The sequence below is a fragment of the Metarhizium brunneum genome, chromosome 1 (assembly GCF_013426205.1).
Source record: "Metarhizium brunneum chromosome 1, complete sequence".
Taxonomy (NCBI): domain Eukaryota; kingdom Fungi; phylum Ascomycota; class Sordariomycetes; order Hypocreales; family Clavicipitaceae; genus Metarhizium; species Metarhizium brunneum.
In genome coordinates, this window is record NC_089422.1 from 2,292,791 (window position 1) to 2,312,364 (window position 19,574).

Genomic DNA, 19,574 nt, shown 5'->3' on the forward strand with positions numbered 1-19,574 from the left:
TGATGGTTCACCGAAAGCCCTTCGTTGGGCCAATGGCACTGTAGAGCATACAGGGCCAGGCAAAAAGGCGAAGGGATTGACCGGGAGGAACACGCCAGGCTGGGCGGGTCGCCGCACGTACTGGTACCTCACAGCAATTGGCACTGGACGATTAGATTGGACTCAGCCAGGCAGCATGGTTGTTGGATTGCACCGCTGGGCCGAGTTGACACCAGCATTCGATTGTTGAACCAAGCGGCCCCACCAAAAAGTTGGCAGGGGCAGAAAAAATTGGGGGACCTCAAAAGTGTTTCCAGATATTTGGCGGGCCACCTGCAGGTGCAGTGGCCTTGCGCCTTTGCCTCACGGAGACCGGCTCCTGGAACAGAGTACTAACAGGATGACGGGTTTTCTCAACCATATTGGGGCGCTAAACCCCTTGGGGCGGAGTGCTGGTGCAATCCGAACCATTTTACTGGCTGTTCCGATTTCGTAGCGGTACTTCCACGCTATTGATGAGTTTCTGACACACCACCCCGGATATCGCGATGTGTGGCATCGCATTTTTTTTTGGCCTCCACGGACTTTTTGCCTAGCATTGAAAAGTTTTCGTAATGCGTACTACTAGCAGGTCAAGCACTCCAAGGTTGATGCGAGCATATTGGGTCCCTATCATGGCGCGACAATCTGCGATGAGATGCTCGCGCCATATGCGAAAGAGACTACGTCATTGAATATAGTACTCCGTACATGTCGGTGAACATGAATAATATCGCGGCCTCGGTGGACAAAAGTAGGCTCCGGCAATGCCCAGCCAAACGGCACCCGGCAAATTTCAGTTCCAGAGTTTAGCCTTGTCCAGGTACGTACGGAGTACATCCAGTCCAAAATTGGTGAGCCACGACGGCTGGATGGGTACGGTTTATTTCCTGCAGCGATATTGAATCGGCTGTTCTTAGACCCCTGGCAGCCCAGGCCACTCATGCACGCTTAGTTGGTGCGGCGGGTGACGACGGCAAGCTGCAAAGATTCCGCTGGGCACGTCAACTGAAAGTACTGGTACATCTAAGTACGCAGCCAGTGCAAAGCCACGGCCGCTGCGGAACGTCGAAGAACGACAGAGATTTCAACAAGATGCCAGCAGTACAAGTTAAGATAAGATCGTTCATGCGGAAGCGGAAGCGGAGGCGGAGGCGGAGGCGGCAATAGACCTAGTCATCGAACAGAGACTCTGCAGTTGCGTGTATAGTTGGCGAATTCTGGTCCAACAGAGCCCCCTTTATTCTTTCCCCATCGATATTGGATGTTGTTGGCCCATGCCAAACATTTCATGTTGGCACAAGGCTCCGTCAGAAGACGCAGCAGAATGAAGAGATAAGAGAAGAGCACGGGATCACTCCGTACACCTCATCGTGGCCCTTTTCTATTTGGGTATGCACTTGATAAATGCATTGCACATGCACCCAGCCTTTTTCTTCCTACTTACCTGAGGTACAACATGTCGGCGTGTCATACATGTATAATTGCCGTTCCCTGCCCCATCGCAAACATGACAGCCCGTAGGACGTGCGGCTCGGAGTTCGGGACTAAAGACACCGCGCATGATTGAGTCTGATGCAGCGTCATCAACAAAAACTCCTTGTGCATTTGAGCATTTCCGTAGAATATTTCAGATGGATGCAGAAGCGGCTGCTCTGGAACCAAAGCTCCCTATTCATCGATGAGACATGTATTTCCCGCCACCTTAGTACGAGGTAGATAAGCGCGGTAGTTCTACATACATGATACTACTACCTTGATAACGTTCCAATTCTCAACGTGGCAACAGCCATCAAACAAGAGATCCCACTGGCTTGACCCTGCAACTGAAGCCACGGCGAAAGCCTTCTTCCGCCACAGTTTGCCCCTCGCGAGAATCGCTCGGGCCGGGCGACGGGAAGTGCATAGAATCACGCATCACTGACTGCGGCAGATGACATTGAGCGTCTCAACATCAGATCCTCGCCCAGGAGAGTGCAGAAGTACCAGTACATGCAAGCCTCTAGCATGAAGGAAGGAAGCCTGCTGGGGCGCCACTAGACTGTATGTACATGTGCCAAACGGTCTGGTGCTAGTCAGCTTGTCCATCCCTCTGTCAGGGGAGCCAAAAAAGTGGGAGCAGTCAATTTTCGAGAATGGAGTCGAGTTGATGTTGCGACTATCCCCAACAGAACTTAAAAAAAAAAAATTGGCGAGCCACGCCCCGAGCTCCCGGTACGTCTCCTGGGCGCCGCAGCCCACACAGCCCACTTGGGAGCGAGCTAGACTCTGATTGAGCGGCGGGGGTTGGGACTTGGGAATGTCCTGGCCTGGTCATCCAAGTTGGGGGCCTGCGTCCTGGATTATTGGGACATGCTCAATGTCGACCGGTCCAGTTCACAGCGCCGTCGTTGTGTTGTACGCCGTGCTGTGCTGTAACTACTTAGACGATACTAACTGGCCGCGACCCCAATCTGAACCATAAACAACTGGCCCGATTTTCCTCCTCGACCATTGGTTGTGCCTCGACTCTCCAAGCTGACTGTCAACGTTGGGAGAGATTTGGGTGTGGCTGCGGTTTTGGCACTTTTTCCACACCTTTGGGAGCGTCTTCGAGAATCCGTATCTCATTTCCACCCCCCTCGTCCCAATCTCCAACTAACCTTGTAATTCTTCCTCCTCATTCTGCCATTTCTCCCGTATACGCTTCATTGTGAGCCCATCCTAGGTGTTTGCTGGCATTTGTTGTTGCTGCACACCTGCTCCTACAGAAGCTCGTTCTCCCTGTTCTTCACCTGTTCCGCAACCGCTTCGTACTCTTGGTCGCCATCCCCGGCCAAGCTTGTTGAGCAATTGCGCATTCGATTGAACTGGTCCGGCTCGCCCGCCCTATTTTCATTCCACGAGCAATCGTCACGGAGCTAGTTCTGCCATACTTTAATTAATTCATAGGTATGTTGCATACAGAACGTTGATTGCTAGAATTGCTAGCTCGCCAACTGAAAAAAAAAACTTGCCAATGGTGGATTGCTGGACTGACTAAGGATTTTCGTTACTATTTACAGATTTTGCTCGATACCCTCTCATCCGTTCTCTGCCGACGAAATAATCTATCATGTACGGCACTGGCACAGGCCCTCAAACGGGCATTTCCACGCCCAGATCCAGCGCCTCCCTCCGACCTTTGACCCTCATCCACGGTAGTCTCGAAACATCGTTTCTCGTTCCCACCAGCCTTCACTTCCACGCCTCCCAGATCAAAGACCGCTTTGTGGCTAGCTTGCCCACGGCTACAGACGAGCTTGCTCAAGATGACGAGCCATCATCCGTTGCTGAGCTGGTAGCTCGATATCTCGGCTTCGTCGCCAAAGAGGTTGAGGACGGTGAGGACGATGCTCAGGGTTCATACGAGGAGGTCTTGAAGCTGGTTCTTAATGAATTTGAGCGAGCATTTCTCCGCGGCAATGAGGTCCACGCCATTGCTGCTGCCCTCCCGGGCATTGAAATGAAGAAACTCGAAGTTATCCGCTCCTACTACATGGCTCGCGCCGTCTCTAACAGAACCATCAAGCCTCACGAGTCTGCTCTATTTCGAGCCGCTGGCGACGGTTCTGCCGATATCTATACCATATTTGGTGGACAGGGCAACATCGAGGAGTATTTTGACGAGCTCCGTCAAGTTTTCCAGACCTACTCTAGCTTTATCGGCGAACTCGTCACATCGGCCGCTGAGCAGCTGAGGACGCTGTCCACCAATCCTAGCGCAGAGAAGATGTTCCCCAAGGGCTTGGACATCATGAACTGGTTACAGCATCCCGACTCAACTCCCGATGTTGAGTATCTGATTTCCGCTCCCGTTAGTTTTCCCTTGATTGGTCTTGTCCAGATGGCCCATTATGAGGTCACCTGCAAGACTCTAGGTGTACACCCTGGTATGCTTCGTGAGCGCATCAGTGGCAGCACCGGCCATTCTCAAGGCATTGTCATGGCCGCCGCAACCTCTGCTGCCGATGATTGGGAATCATGGCGCGAGATTGTCAGCTCAACGCTCTCTATTCTGTTCTGGGTTGGTACAAGGAGTCAGCAGGCTTTCCCTACAACCTCTATGACACCTACCATGCTTCGCGAATCCATTGAGCACGGTGAGGGTAACCCAACCCCCATGTTGAGTATCCGAGATCTCTCCCAGCAGGAGGTTCAGAAGCATATCGATGCAACAAATCAATACCTTCCTCCACACCGACATATCAATATCTCACTTATCAACAGCCCTCGCAACCTGGTTGTAACTGGTCCACCTACCTCTCTTTATGGTCTCAACTCTCGGTTACGAAAGGTCAAGGCTCCCACTGGCTTAGATCAGACTCGTGTTCCTTACACCGACCGTAAGGTCCGCTTTGTGAATCGTTTTTTGCCCATTACCGCACCTTTCCACAGCAAATACCTTGCTGAGGCTACCGAGATGATTGATGCCGATCTCAAGAATATTTCTATCGATGCTGAAGATCTTGGCATCCCCGTTTTCGATACCAACACAGGCAAGGACCTTCGAACTGAAGTTAAGGGCAACATTGTTCCTGCCCTCGTGCGATTGATCACCCGTGACCCTGTGAACTGGGAGAAGGCTACCATCTTCCCTGATGCTACCCATATCCTTGATTTTGGCCCTGGAGGCGTTTCCGGTCTTGGTACCTTGACCAGCCGAAACAAGGAGGGCACTGGTGTTCGCGTCATCCTCGCTGGTACCATTGAGGGGACCATGAACGAGGTTGGCTACAAGCCCGAGATCTTTGATAGAGACGAAGAGAATGCGCTGCGATATGCCATTGACTGGGTGAAGGAGTTCGGGCCTCGTTTGGTCAAGACTTCTGGCGGCCGCAAGTATCTCGATACCAAGATGAGCCGTTTGCTGGGATTGGCTCCTATTGTCGTCGCTGGCATGACGCCTTGCACTGTTCCTTGGGACTTTGTTGCTGCTACTATGAACGCTGGTTACCACATTGAACTTGCTGGTGGTGGCTACTTCATGCCTGGCATGATGACCGACGCCTTGCTTAAGATTGAAAAGGCAATCCCTTCTGGGCGTGGTATTACTGTCAACTTGATCTATGTCAATCCCCGCGCTATGGCTTGGCAGATTCCTTTGCTTGGTAAGCTTCGAGCCGAGGGAGTGCCTATCGAGGGATTAACTATTGGTGCCGGTGTTCCTTCCATTGAGGTTGCTCAGGAGTATATTGAGACTCTTGGGCTTAAGCACATTGGCTTCAAGCCCGGCTCTGTTGAGGCTATTCAAGCCGTCGTTAACATTGCCAAGGCTAACCCCAACTTCCCCGTTCTGTTACAGTGGACTGGGGGCCGTGGCGGCGGCCACCACTCCTTCGAGGATTTCCATCAGCCTATCCTACAAATGTACGGTCGCATTCGTCGCCAGGAAAATATTATTTTGGTCGCTGGTAGCGGTTTTGGTGGCGCGGAGGACACCTATCCCTACATCACCGGCGACTGGGCTAAGAAATATGGTTACCCTCCTATGCCCTTCGATGGTTGCTTGTTTGGCAGTCGCATGATGGTTGCCAAGGAAGCCCATACCAGCAAGGATGCCAAACAAGCAATTATCGACGCCCCTGGTTTGGACGACAGTGAGTGGGAGAAGACCTACAAGGGTCCTGCTGGCGGTGTCATCACAGTCCGTTCCGAAATGGGTGAGCCCATCCACAAGTTGGCCACCCGCGGCGTTCGTTTCTGGGCCGAGATGGACCAGAAGATCTTTAGCTTGCCCAAGGAGAAGCGTGTTGCTGAGCTCAAGAAGAACCGTGACTACATTATTAAGCGCCTAAACGATGATTTCCAGAAGGTTTGGTTCGGCTGCAACAAGCAAGGCAAGGCCTGTGACCTGGAGGACATGACTTATGGTGAGGTTGTTCGCCGAATGGTTGAGCTTCTCTACGTCAAAGACCAGAAGCGTTGGATCGACCCTACCTATGTCAAATTGACTGGTGATTTCATTCACCGCGTCGAAGAGCGTTTCACCAGCACTGCTGGGAAAGCGTCTCTTCTTCAGAATTACGCCGACCTCAATGAGCCCTTTTCGACCGTGGAGCGTATTCTCTCTCACTACCCCGAAGCCGAGACGCAGATCATTAATGCTCAGGATGTTCAGCACTTCTTGATGCTCTGCCTGCAACCCACTCAAAAGCCCGTCACCTTCATTCCCTCTCTTGACGACAACTTTGAGTTCTTTTTCAAGAAGGACTCCCTTTGGCAGTCCGAAGATTTGGATGCCGTGATTGGTCAGGATGTTGGCCGAACATGTGTTCTCCAGGGTCCTGCTGCCGTCAAGTATTCAACCGTCGTCGACGAGCCTATCAAAGATATTCTGGATGGCATTCACGAGTCACACATCAAGATGCTTACTCGGGACATGTACAATAATGATGAGGGCTCCATTCCTTTTGTCGAATATTTCGGTGGCAAGTTGGTCGAATCTGAGATTCCTCTAGATGTTGAGGGTCTTACTGTTGCCTACGACACTCATAAAAACACCTATCGCTTGTCTTTTGCGGCTAGTGCTTCGCTTCCTTCCCTGGAGTCTTGGTTGGCTTTGCTTGCCGGTCCCAATCGCAACTGGCGCCATGCTCTCCTCATGTCGGATGTTGTCGTTCAGGGCCAGAAGTTCCAGACCAACCCGCTGAAACGCATTTTTGCTCCTACTCGTGGCCTGTTTGTTGAAATCCAGTATCCTAACGACCCTTCCAAGACCACCATTATTGTCCGAGAACAGCCTCGACACAACCAATACGTCGATGTCATCGAGGTAAAACTCGTCGGCAAGAATGAAATTCTCGTCAACTTAATCAAGGATACCACTGCTCTTGGCAGGCCTGTTGCTATGCCTCTCAAGTTTACCTATAACCCTGAGGCTGGCTACGCTCCGATTCGCGAAGTAATGACGGATCGCAACGACCGTATCAAGGAGTTCTACTGGAAGGCATGGTTCGGCGAGGAGCCCTTGAATCTGGATGCCCTTATTACCAGCACATTCGATGGTGGCCGCACCACCATTACCAGTGAGGCCATTAACGACTTTGTCCACGCCGTTGGCAACACTGGTGAGGCTTTTGTCGATAGACCTGGAAAGATTGTTAATGCTCCTATGGACTTCGCAATCGTGGTTGGGTGGAAGGCAATTACCAAGCCCATCTTCCCCCGCACTATCGATGGTGACTTGCTTAAGTTGGTTCACTTGTCCAACCAGTTCCGTATGATCCCTGGTGCCGAGCCTCTCAAAAAGGGTGACGAAGTTGCCACCACTGCACAGGTTAACGCAGTTATCAACCAGGAGGCCGGCAAGATGGTTGAAGTCTGTGGTACTATTTCTCGTGACGGCAAACCTGTCATGGAAGTAACGTCACAGTTCCTGTACCGTGGCAAGTACTCCGACTACGAGAACACTTTCCAGCGCAAGATTGAAACGCCTGTGCAAGTCCACCTGGCTACTACTAAAGATGTTGCTGTCCTTCGCTCCAAGCAGTGGTTCAACAGTGATGAACTCCCTAGTGACATTGATCTGCTTGGCCAGACCTTGACTTTCAAGCTTCAGTCGCTTGTCAGGTACAAAAACAAGAACGTCTTCAGCAGCGCTGAGACTCGAGGCCAGGTTCTCTTGGAGCTCCCCACCAAGGAAGTTATCCAGGTTGCCAGCGTTGACTATGAAGCTGGCGAGTCTCACGGTAACCCCGTCATGGACTACCTGGAACGTCATGGTTCTCCTCTGGACCAGCCCATTCTTTTCGAGAATTCTATTCCTCTCAGTGGCAAGACTCCTCTGCAACTGCGTGCCCCTTCTTCCAACGAGACGTACGCTCGTGTCTCTGGAGATTACAACCCCATCCACGTTTCTCGTGTCTTTTCCACCTACGCCAACCTGCCAGGCACCATTACCCACGGCATGTATTCTAGTGCAGCCGTGCGAAGCCTAGTTGAGACCTGGGCAGCCGAGAACGATATTGGCCGTGTCCGGAGTTTCCAAGCCACATTTGCCGGGATGGTTCTGCCCAATGATGACATTCAGGTGAAGCTGCAGCATGTTGGTATGGTTGCCGGCCGCAAGATCATTAAGGTCGAGGTTAGCAATACTGAGAGTGAGGAGAAGGTCTTGCTGGGTGAGGCCGAAGTCGAACAGCCTGTAACAGCCTACGTCTTCACAGGCCAAGGCTCACAGGAGCAGGGTATGGGTATGGAACTCTATGGTAGCAGTCCTGTCGCCAAGGAGGTTTGGGATCGGGCTGACAAGTACCTCCTCGACAATTATGGTAAGTGCTCTTTTACATGTTACCATTGCAACACGTTTTCTGTAGATGCAGCAGCTAACCAAGGGCCAGGCTTCTCCATCACGAATATCGTCAAGAATAACCCCAAGGAACTTACCATTCACTTCGGTGGTCCACGAGGCAAGGCTATCCGCCAGAACTACATGGCCATGACTTTTGAGACAGTTGCCGCAGATGGCTCTATCAAGTCTGAGCGGATTTTCAAGGAGATTGATGAAAGCACGACTTCATATACTTATCGATCACCTACTGGTCTCCTATCAGCTACCCAATTTACGCAGCCTGCGCTGACGTTGATGGAGAAGGCTAGCTTCGAAGATATGAAGTCCAAGGGCCTCGTGCCTCGTGACAGCACCTTTGCTGGTCACTCTCTGGGTGAATATTCTGCCCTTGCTGCCTTGGCAGACGTCATGCCTATTGAGTCCTTGGTTTCTGTCGTTTTCTATCGCGGCTTGACCATGCAAGTGGCTGTGGAGCGTGACGCTGCTGGCCGATCCAATTACTCTATGTGTGCTGTCAATCCCAGCCGTATCTCCAAGACGTTTAATGAAGAGGCTCTGCAGTTCGTTGTCAACAACATTGCCGAGGAGACGGGTTGGCTACTAGAAATTGTCAACTACAACATTGCCAACATGCAGTACGTTTGTGCTGGTGACTTGCGTGCCCTGGACACACTCGCCGGGGTAACAAACTTTCTCAAGATGCAGCAAATCGATATTGAGCAAATGCGAAGCAACATCGAGGAAGCCAAGGATGCTCTTCGCAAGATCATTCGCGGATGCGCCGAGGCGACTCTGAAGAAGCCTCTTCCGCTGGAGTTGGAGCGTGGATTTGCCACAATCCCTCTACGCGGGATCGATGTTCCTTTCCACTCTACCTTTTTGCGATCGGGCGTCAAGCCTTTCCGTTCATTCCTGCTCAAGAAGATCAACAAGACGACGATTGATCCTTCGAAGCTGGTTGGAAAGTACATTCCCAACGTTACCGCCAAGCCCTTTGAGCTCACCAAGGAGTACTTTGAAGATGTCTACAAGCTGACCAACTCACCCAAGATTGGTGCTGTGTTGGCCAATTGGGACAAGTACACGCAAGAGGACGAGAGCAAGGCTGTTAGCGACAGCTCATCAAGCGTGGGCTACGACGGGCCTGGTGCCGCGGCCTAAGGGGTGATTAGCGGGCGAGAAGGCAACGAGAGAAGGGACAAGAGAAGAAAGAGATGAGCATTCATTATGAAATAAGAAGGCAAAATAACTATTGCACTATAGACCTTTGCATGGTGGAAGCAAGCCAGGTCCCTCATTTTTCAGACGACGACGACAGGGATGGCATCGGTCGTCATGATAATGGTGGGATGAAGATTGACCAAATCATGAGTTGTTTTGTGGAAATTTTGATGTACTATCACAGCCTTGCTGTACCTAGTTAGAAGGAACAGTGTTACGATTTATTAATAGACATGCTATGCATTATTTTAAGTGTGGAGTTTCACCATGTTCAAGATTGATGTTCTGTGCTTCTGGGTCGTCTTCGGCAAGGTTGCGATTCAATGTCTCGCGTACATGCATGCATCGTACGTATGCATGTACACGGTGGATTATGCAGTTATCCTTGTCCCGTTATCTCGAATACGACGACGTAGCCAGAAGAGAAAGATAAAAAAAAATGACGGCATTAATTCGGGCACCGGCGACGACCGCGTCCAAAAGCCAATTGTCGGTGGGTCCAGACGTCTGCCCTTGTTGGTCTCTGAACTCCATAATGGGTACCTGGGTACGACGTAGTAGGTAAGGAAGGAAGGATCTCTGCCGCTTCCGTCAGGAAACTTGTTCCAACTTGTTCCTTGAATTTTTCCCTTTCCGCAATCATTCTTTTGCATCTGTGCTTCACCCGGTTGGCGACAGGGATCGTGCATGCGGGGAACCACGTGGTTGTGCGACGACCCCTTTACTCACCGTCTATCTTCAATCGAGTTTCACTGCCAGAGCTGGGCTTTGTAAACTGGCATTTTGCTTCTTCTTCTCTTTCATTGCCGTTTACCTCGTGCAATGACAATTCTTATCCCTTGAACATGGTGCCTACGAGACTGGCCTCGGGACCTAGGAAGTTCCATGTCCTTCTGGGAACCTTTATCCACAGCAAATCCCGTACGGAGCTGGAGTACATTCATAACGCGGGTGTTGCAGTCGACCATGGCGGCACGATTGTCGCTATTGCGAGGGACTGCGAGAGCGTGAATGTGGCCAAGGACAGGGTTTTGGAGGAGACAGGGTGGACGCACAGCGATGTTGACGTGGTTGCGTGTCGCGAGGGACAGTTTTTCTTTCCTGGCTTCATAGGTATGCATGGCCTTGCTCAACTCACAGGAACAGGAGAATAACACGCGACTGTGTATAGACACCCACGTCCATGCCTCGCAATACCCCAACGTAGGCATATTCGGCAAATCCACCCTCCTAGACTGGCTAGAGAAATACACATTCCCCCTCGAATCGTCTCTCTCAGACCTCGCCAAAGCTCGCAAAGTATACACCGCCTGCGTGCGAAGAACCCTTTCCCACGGCACCACCACCGCAACCTACTACGCAACCGTGGACGTGCCCGCGACCAACCTCCTCGCGGACCTGTGTCTGTCTATCGGCCAGCGCGCCTTCGTGGGGAGAGTCTGCATGGATAGAAAGGAGCTATGTCCCTCGTACTACCGTGACGAATCTGCCGAGCAGTCTCTCCACAATGCCATGGAGTCCATTGCGCATATCAAAGAGATTGATCCCGGCTATGAACTCATCTCGCCCATCTTGACCCCTCGCTTCGCACCATCCTGTTCCTCAGAAGGGATGAAGGGCCTTTCCGCCATTCAGAAAAGGGAGGACTTGCCCGTTCAGACTCACATTTCCGAGAATAAAAGCGAAATCCAGCTTGTTGCCGACATGTACCCCGATTCAGGATCCTACGCGAAAGTCTACGACGACCATGGTCTCCTCACACCCAAAACCGTACTCGCCCACGCGGTTCATATCACCGAGGACGAGGCGCGTCTTATTTCGCAGCGCGAGTCAAAGGTCTCCCACTGCCCTTGTAGCAACTCGTCGCTTACCAGCGGTGAGGCCCGCGTCCGCTGGATGTGGGAACAGGGCATTGAAGTCGGTCTGGGCACCGATATGAGTGGCGGCTATTCGCCATCAATACTAGAAGCCGCAAGGCAGGCCACGCTCACGAGTCGTCATTTGGCAATGCAGATCGGGGATGAGGTGCTGCGGGAAAAGACAAAGTTGACCGTCGAGGAGGCGTTGTATCTTGCCACCAGGGGCGGTGCGCACTGTCTAGGTCTCGGCGACAGGGTCGGCGGCTTCGAGGTGGGCAAGCAGCTGGACGCGCAGCTGATTGCTCTGGCACAGGTGCAGGACGATGGGTCGAGGGCCGGCGAGGACGATGATGGCTACGTGGATGCCGGCAATGTGGATATTTTTGGCTGGGAGACGTGGGAGGAGCGTATTGCCAAGTGGCTTTACAACGGGGATGACCGGAACACCAAGAAGGTTTGGGTCAAGGGCCGGTTAGTGCATCATAGACGATAGACCGTCTGGACGGTTGGGTTGTATAGACCAGCGACCATGCATGTGCATTTGAAGACTTACAATGGCCACGAAGAGGCGGTCAACTACAGTTATGATACAGTTATGAGATTGGTGGCTGCGCGAATGCCACGAGCATGTATGTAGAATTATAGAGCGCACTAAAACTGATCGGTACTCGCTCAAGACACCCATGGCAGCTTGGATATCATCGCAATATTTTAGAAGCCCCCGAAGGTCCATCATGCAAGTCGAGAGGATTGCTCGGCGAAAGCAAACACCTAAGAGCACCATGACCGCAAACAAGGCCAGAATGAGGACCCGCGTGGCACGATCCCAGCCCCGATCTCGGACCTTTCGAACCAAACGTCTGCAAGATAAAGACATGAAAACTGTTTTCTTAAATTCACTAAAGACATACCGACTTCGCTGATGGCAATCTGCTCTAACGCGAGCGCCCTATCCGACACAACAATTAGCGCAAGAGCAACAACCCGCCCCCTGAACGCAATATGAACACGCAGAGTGTCTTGAATTATTAGAAAAATAGACATACGTCCTATAACAAGGCCAGTCTCGTTCATTCAAAGACTCGTCTCAAAGGAGGTCATGTCACGTATTCGCAGAGAAAAATAACTGAACGAACTGGCCCCTGATTCGGGCACAAAGAACCTCTGAGCCCGAGAAGAGAGCTTGACCCGTGCCGCAATTTCCAGTGAAACGCCAAACTTTTATCTCTGGAAATTTCGCTGATATCCGATTCCGCATGTGTCCCCTTTCGATGTTTTCAAACTCGCTGTCCCATCCAAATCTGTGCCCAATGCAAGTCGCTACCTTGTCAACCCCCGCCGACCAAGGGATAGCTGATCCTCGCGAGTCGCGACTAGGTCTGACCAAAGTCGTAAGATGGAACGAACGAGACCCAATCCATTGAGTTCGTCATTCCATTCTGAGGTGCTGCCTGGACCGGCGTCTCGGGCGTAGCAGGAGTAGACGCGGCAGCGGCACGAGCGGCATCAGCTCTCTGGCGAGCAAAGCGCTCGTTGGCCGCCGCTTTCTTCCGCTGGCGGTCCTTGTTCCGAAGCGATCTCCTATGGGACTCTTGCTCGGTCCTGTTCTTTTTGCGCCGGGCATAGACGACGTCCATGCGCGCAAGCACGTCGTTGCGGATCTTGAGGAGCATGTCTGGGCGGATGCAGTCGAAGTCGCCAGGATTGCCACCAAGGCCAATCACCTTGGCTTCCAACCACGCAATCCGGATGAACTGGGTGACATTCAGCTTGGTGGCATTGGATAGTGCCTCAGACTTGGCAAGGCGGCTGCGCTTGGCTGCCTCGTTGTTGCGGGCTCGATCTTCTTTCTGCAGCTGGGCGGCGAGTCTGTTGTTCTCGCGCTCCATGAGGAGCTTTTCCTCGGGCGAGGTGTTCTGGCTGGGCTTGACGAAGTCCGGAAAGACTTGCTTGGGAGCCATTTCACCGAGGGTGTGGTCGGGAATCACGGGCGGATTCTGCCGGTGGCTCTCCTGGTTTTGCTCGATTGCTAGCTGTCGGCGCGCCAGCTCTTCAGGACCACTGTTGTCAAGAATGGTAAGACAGACTAAATCGAGCGGATAGCCTTGAAAGTTTACCTCTGACTGCTCAGCCGTACCGGGAGCGGGGCTCGAAGGACGGAGAGGATATACGCGAGTTGCCGCCGGCGTCTGCATAGACGGCGGGACGGTCTCAAAAGGAAGTGCATTTGAGACGGCCTGATTCTCCAAGTAACCACCTGTAAAACGAAGATCAGAATGAAAACTTGAGCCAACTGCCTGGGGTGTCATATGGCTTCCAGGCTCAGAGTTGAAGTTGAAGTTGTTTGGATGCATATCGTGGTCCAGAAAGCCGTTGCTCATAACGGCACTCGGCGCAACTGGGGTAGTATCCGGAAACATCAATCCCTGGTTCTGAACCTGGCCGCTGGTACTATTACTCCGAAGCTCAGAATTTCCCTGGCCAGGAACCATGGAGTAATATGTGGTCATGATGACTGCTTCGAGGTCTGAGCAAGATGGAGGAGATTTCAAGGATTTGTTGATATAAGCAAGGAAGCCGAGGTGATTTCAAGTGTTGCTTCAGGATAAAATAGATAAAGAAGTAGTTATCTGCGTCAAGAAGTGGTTAGTTCTCGCCATTAAATACGTTTCTCGCGACATGCCTCAGCAAATGGTGCAACCCCAGAAACCAGGCCTCGTGAGCATTTCCCACAACACCACCAAGCAACGTAGCACACTGCTTTCCGGCCATGAAGGCATAGCCCAAGTAGCAAACTTGGCATCTATCCTCTCACCGAAGATAAGGCCAGAAGACAAGATGCGATGGCTGTGGCTCGAAACAAACAAACACGGCTCACCCAACCCCGGGTCCCGGCCCCCTTGCCCCAACAAGGAAACGAGATTCATACCTTTTTTCTTTCTTTCTGTTTTTGTGGTCTTGGAGACAGAGTATGACTCCTTGTATTATCAGTTTTCAGTTTCAACTTTCAGGAGAACCGTTTGTCGACGTGTTCACAAAGCAAGAGGTGATTCAGCAAACGCACCAACAGCAGTCCAGCCACGGAAGAGGAAGAGATGTTATATGTTTCACCAGCACAGGTGGCGAAGAAAAAATGCGTAGACGTAGTCTGAATAACTCTCAGAGAATCAATGCTTTCGCTCGAGGGTGGCGTGTCGGAGAGAGAAAATCATAGATGGACGCCCTTGGAGAAGAAGAAGAAAGGTGCGGCTGCCGATGAGCCGTGCCGAAGGGGTGTGGCTTTAGGCAGCTCACTCAGTTGAGAGATCAGACCAATCCCATGTTATGGGCATTGGGGAGGCTGACCGCCTGCTTTGGCTACTTGGTGAGTTGTTATTGTCTTCTGTGTCTAGGAACCTGCAGCATGGTCGCGTTGGGGAGGGAGGTGACGCGGAGGAAAACGGGGGACGGACCATTCGCGTGCCAACACGTTACATGATGCAGTGAATGATGGGCGGAAGTTCAAGTCGCTTTCAAAAGCACATGATGCTAACAAGAACACTGATGTTGTGCTCTTTACAAGCAAACATCGAGAATAGTCTTGATAACCTATCGTCATGTGCGATGGTTGCAAGGCAGAAACCTGGACATCTTCGCCAGAGACAGTGCTGAATCACCTTCGAAATTGGCCAAGGCTTCGGTAAAACGATCATGCACGAAGAATGGAGTCGTAGCCCGGTGAAAAGTCTTCATCGAAGACAAAAAAACCGCCTTGGCATCTATTGACCAGACCGCCCGCGCCTCTCCCAAAGACTTCGATTTCAGATCCCACACGGCCCGCCCGGTTTGACCAAGTTCTAAAGCTAGGACAATCATCAGCAAGCATGGAAAATCGCTTTGGTGGATTTATATTGTATTCTTTCTTCGGCTTGCTGCTCAAACATCTCTTAAGGCGGGTGACAGTGCTAGGGGCAAGGTTGTGAGCAAGGCCGGACCTGCCACTGCATCCTCAATTTCGGAATGCGGAGAAGCGACAAGGATGGTATATTCCTATCCTGGGAGAAACTGGCTGACGGGCGAGTTTTGGATCCCTATGGTCTGTTAAATGAACGTTGGATCCAACGGGAACTGCCCATCCTCCGTTTACACTCGCATGAGAGAACCTGCCACGGGACTTCAGAACCTAGGGTTTTGACCACCCTGAAAATGGAGGCGATAGATTATTTGACATGCGGTATATATCGTCCGTTCGGATACAATTATGGTGTTTTCGAATTCGCAAGTCCCAACCCTCCCGAGAAGCGCACGAATCTCCGCAGCTTCACGGCTCTTCCTGCAGGCTGACTGCCATTTTCGACCTTTTTTTTTTTTTTTGAGAAAAACTAGCCGAGATACTCTCTAGGTTTACAATGTTTGCATTTCATCCGCTGTTTGAAACACCGCGCGTTTAGAAACCAGTGAGCGCAGACGTCCCGAAATTATAATACTCGCTTGTGTTCGCTTTGCCAACAAAACACCAGACATGTAGAATCGTATCATCATAGTGCCAAGCCGGTACCATCTCCCGTCCAGCGGTACAATCCTAGTAGCTCTCGTCGTCGCTGTAGTTGTTCGCCTAGGTCTTCGGGGACGCGTCCTCGGACTAATGCTAGGGCACCCCGCATCACTCTACTGAATTTGCGCTGATTCCCATCAAAAATTAGTCGGTTTCTTTTACCAAGTATTTTGGAGGGTTTTATTTACCTGGTATTCTGTGCTCAGCGTCACGACACACGCTTCGTGTGCCCGTACAATGGTCTCGCAGGCCCTCACTACGTTTGGCGAAGCCTCGGCTTGCAACTTATCCGCTATAAGAAGCAGCAAAAAGGAGCCTTGGAGGAGATAAACGCCGAAAAAGAATGGCATGAATTCTAGTCCTGGGTCGTACTCAAGAATCTGGTTGATCGCCTCTGCTGCGGCTACAGCGTGTGCGGAAGCAGTCACAAAGTCTGGGGATGAAATCCACAGGTCGTCATCATCCAAGAGATTAACGGGATCCCATTTCCCTTCCAGTAGAATATGCAAAACATGCATAACGTGCGTGCCATATGCAAGCACAGTTCTTGTCTGGACCTCTGCTTTAGTCACGCGGCTCGAAGCTGTGGTATGCACCGACTGAGCAGACGGGCTGCTGTTTAATTCGAGAGCCCCCTGCGTTCCGTTGTGGCACTCCAGGATGCTGTTCATATCTCTATGGCCACTGTTGTTTTGGGCCAATGAACTTTGGGTTTCGAATAGGTTGAGACTTCCTTCGTAGCTTCTGAGGTGCCGTCTCACTTCGGATACCTGGTTGCTCCATTCTCGCGAGGCTCTAAACGTGGAACCGAATCGGGGGTGATTTCGTGCATGGTGCAAATCAACAATCTCTCCGAGAATAGTCATCAACGGGAGAAAGTAGCCAAAAATGCTGTATCCCCTGCACCGAAACTGCGGCCCACAAAGAGTTTCTTCGTTCTCAGGGAGGATTCCTAGTATGTTGGAGTCGGCTGGATAGTTCTTAAAGTCTCCAGTCTGCCAGGCTGCATCGTCCAGTGGTTGCCGAAGGCCCTCACATTCTACGTCGAGCAGGAACAAAGGCCGGTTATAACAAAGAGCCAGGTGCCGGTCCACAGTATACACGAGCCACCAAATTCGTCGTCTCTCTTCCCTCTCTTCTTCCGTAATAAAGCCGGGGCTATTTCGGAGAATATCGTGCTCATCCAGCCCATTCGTTTCCATTTTGCTTTGTTCGAAACTGGGTCGCGGTTCGCTCGGTGGTAACTCACGGCCTAGCTTCAACTCTCGCGCCATGGACCAGGCCACGTTCCACCAGCGCAGACTGGCTCCTTTATATTCACTAGCAGACACCACAGTCGCCAGGTGGATATAAGTCACAACGTCGTCCAGGTGGCCGGAAGATCCAAAGGAGCCGGAATTGCCGTTAAGTTCAGTCTCGACGCTCATCGAACCTGGTAACGCCACACCAGGGCCACCCAGAGAAACGGCTGCGCCGGTTTGGCCCGCGTTTGAATCGGCATAAATAGACGAGCTATGGATCAATGGCTTTAATAATCCAACGGTCAAGTCCAACAACTTCTGGCAAATCTTTCCCCGGGCTGAAGGTGCACTGGTAAGTAGAGGAGCCTCGCTTGTTTGGGCGGCAACCCACAGCATACTGGCTAATAACGCTGGTCGACATTTTCGTGGTCTTGTAGGGTGTAAGAAGGCTCGTTTTCGAAAAACCGATCCAAGTATATAAGGTGACATTGGATGTATGCCGGCCGAAGAAGACGATGCAAAATACAGATCGATCAAGTCGCACGCCAGGTATATCGGAATAATGTTGGCTATATGAGGAATTAACGGCTCTAAAACTGGGTACCGCAACCTCGACTGTCTAAAGTCGTGTTGCATCTGTGTTTGAAATTGCTCTGGTGGTGAAGATATTGGCATACCCCATCCTGAGGATGTAGTTGAAGTTAGACCCGTATAGGCCCCAAGCGGACTGTTGCTGAGTCGAAAACCAGAAGAGTTGCCGAAATCCGCCGAAACTTGTCCCAAGATTCCAAATGACAGCTCTGAATACCCGTGCATATTGTTCTGGTGCGGATGGCCGTATGCCTGGCTACCGCCCATAAGGTCATCACTGCTAAGGCTTTGCCGGTCGTAGCTAGTCGAAAGTCCTCCATAGCTGCTGATGCTCATTGAACGGTCATCATGGATAGTTCCCTGATCAATTTGAATCGGTGGTAGCATGTGAGACTGGCCAGAAAGTTCGCCAAATTGCCCTGGGCTGGGTGCTGGTTGTTCATGGCGAAATTCTGCATCGATGCCAATTTCCCCCCGGAGGTGATTGTCATGAACTGTAGCTAGACCGCTGCTTGACATGGAGTTGCTTCTGGTGTTTTCCACAAAGCCATCAGCTTTCTCATCCGTGGTAGGAGAGTTGCTGGATTCCTTTCCGTCAGATGCATCGCCATTATAATTCGAAGCGCCGGCAGCGGCTTGTGCCGCAGCTCTCTCGGCTAAGTCTTTTCTTGACGCTTTGCCGCGCTTCTTTTTCTCTCGCATATATTCGCATCCAAGACCAAATTCTGCGCCCCGAGCACGAGTTAATGATAGAACGAAAATCAACCAAAACACACGGCTACCACTGAAATAGACAAGACCTACCAATACAGTGCGCACAGGGATGTTTTCCATCGCACTTTGTTCGTAGTTGATTACACTGGTCACAAGCTCGACTGATTCTCCTTCGAACGGGTCCTGAGGCTCCTGAAACCTTTCCTGTCGACCCCGATGGTTGCGCTCGGTGGGTGTGATGGCCTTGTTGGCCACTGTGTCCCTTCTCTCTCGAGTTGGAAGGGCCTACATGGTGTTCAAGCTGATTTGCACCGTAGTGTGACCCGTGGCTAAAGGAGCCAAACGGATTGGTATGCCCATGGGGGCTGTGAAGAGTTGAGGCGGATGAGTTGGTATAAGGCGAGTACCGGTGTAGTGGATTAGACAGCATGTCTGGTTCTTCCTTTGTTGTTAGATAATCTAATTCGTCTTGTGAATCCTTTGGATCGTTCTGGCAGAGCAGATGGGAAAGGGGAAACTTTGGGGGAAGATGTGACTATCGATGCCAGCAGGTTTCGTCGTCTGGAGAACGAGCCAAGGGTCACTACTTGCTTTGGGGGTTCCGCGGATTCATGAGTTGGGTGATGGCCTGAGCATCGGGCGGATTATTTCGGTCCCAGGCTATTGTTCTCAAAACGTGATGACCCTCCCGTGTCTTTCAGGTTGTTTTGGATGCTGTTCCACGTCGACTAAGGAGCACAAAGAGGCTCTGGGTCTGCAGTGAAGCTTGAATGGGACCCTTGCCGACTCGAACAATTAATCAGAAAGGCGGTGCCAGGAAATGGCTCCTTGTTGGCCAAGAGATGCTGAGTGTAAACCGGCGGAGGGGTCCGATCAAGTTGATCCACAGAGTAAACGACAACAGGGCTTGTGGGATGAAGATGGTTTGCAAGGAAAGACCCCCAATCGAGATGATGACTTGTCAGGTTTACATGATCAAAAGAGGAGAAACCCTGGGACTTTCGTCAATGAGATATTCTCCCGCACCTCTCTGCCTATGGGGAACAACAAAGCCCGACTGGGGACCCAGGAGAACGGGGGTTGAG

General features: G+C 51.6%; 4 protein-coding genes across 4 annotated transcripts; 2 read left to right on the forward strand and 2 right to left on the reverse strand.

Annotated features, from left to right (window-relative positions):
* Window positions 1-3,112: 3,112 nt before the first annotated feature.
* FAS1_0 (Fatty acid synthase subunit beta) lies at window positions 3,113-9,490 on the forward strand (the record flags this gene model as incomplete). The annotated part of the gene is made up of 2 exons (XM_014694310.1): window positions 3,113-8,309; window positions 8,379-9,490. The coding sequence occupies 2 exons, from the start codon at window positions 3,113-3,115 to the stop codon at window positions 9,488-9,490; spliced, it is 6,309 nt and encodes a 2,102-aa protein (XP_014549796.1).
* Window positions 9,491-10,395: 905 nt separating this feature from the next.
* On the forward strand, window positions 10,396-11,902 carry G6M90_00g007150 (uncharacterized protein; the record flags this gene model as incomplete). The annotated part of the gene is made up of 2 exons (XM_014694309.1): window positions 10,396-10,663; window positions 10,722-11,902. The coding sequence occupies 2 exons, from the start codon at window positions 10,396-10,398 to the stop codon at window positions 11,900-11,902; spliced, it is 1,449 nt and encodes a 482-aa protein (XP_014549795.1).
* Window positions 11,903-12,782: 880 nt separating this feature from the next.
* G6M90_00g007160 (uncharacterized protein) lies at window positions 12,783-13,919 on the reverse strand (the record flags this gene model as incomplete). The annotated part of the gene is made up of 1 exon (XM_014694308.1): window positions 12,783-13,919. The coding sequence occupies one exon, from the start codon at window positions 13,917-13,919 to the stop codon at window positions 12,783-12,785; it is 1,137 nt and encodes a 378-aa protein (XP_014549794.1).
* A 2,007-nt stretch (window positions 13,920-15,926) lies between these two features.
* Window positions 15,927-18,477, reverse strand: xlr1 (Xylanolytic transcriptional activator; the record flags this gene model as incomplete). Its single annotated transcript, XM_014694307.1, has 2 exons — window positions 15,927-16,070; window positions 16,132-18,477. 2 exons carry the CDS (start codon window positions 18,475-18,477, stop codon window positions 15,927-15,929), a joined length of 2,490 nt encoding a protein of 829 aa, XP_014549793.1.
* Between the last annotated feature and the right edge of the window lie 1,097 nt (window positions 18,478-19,574).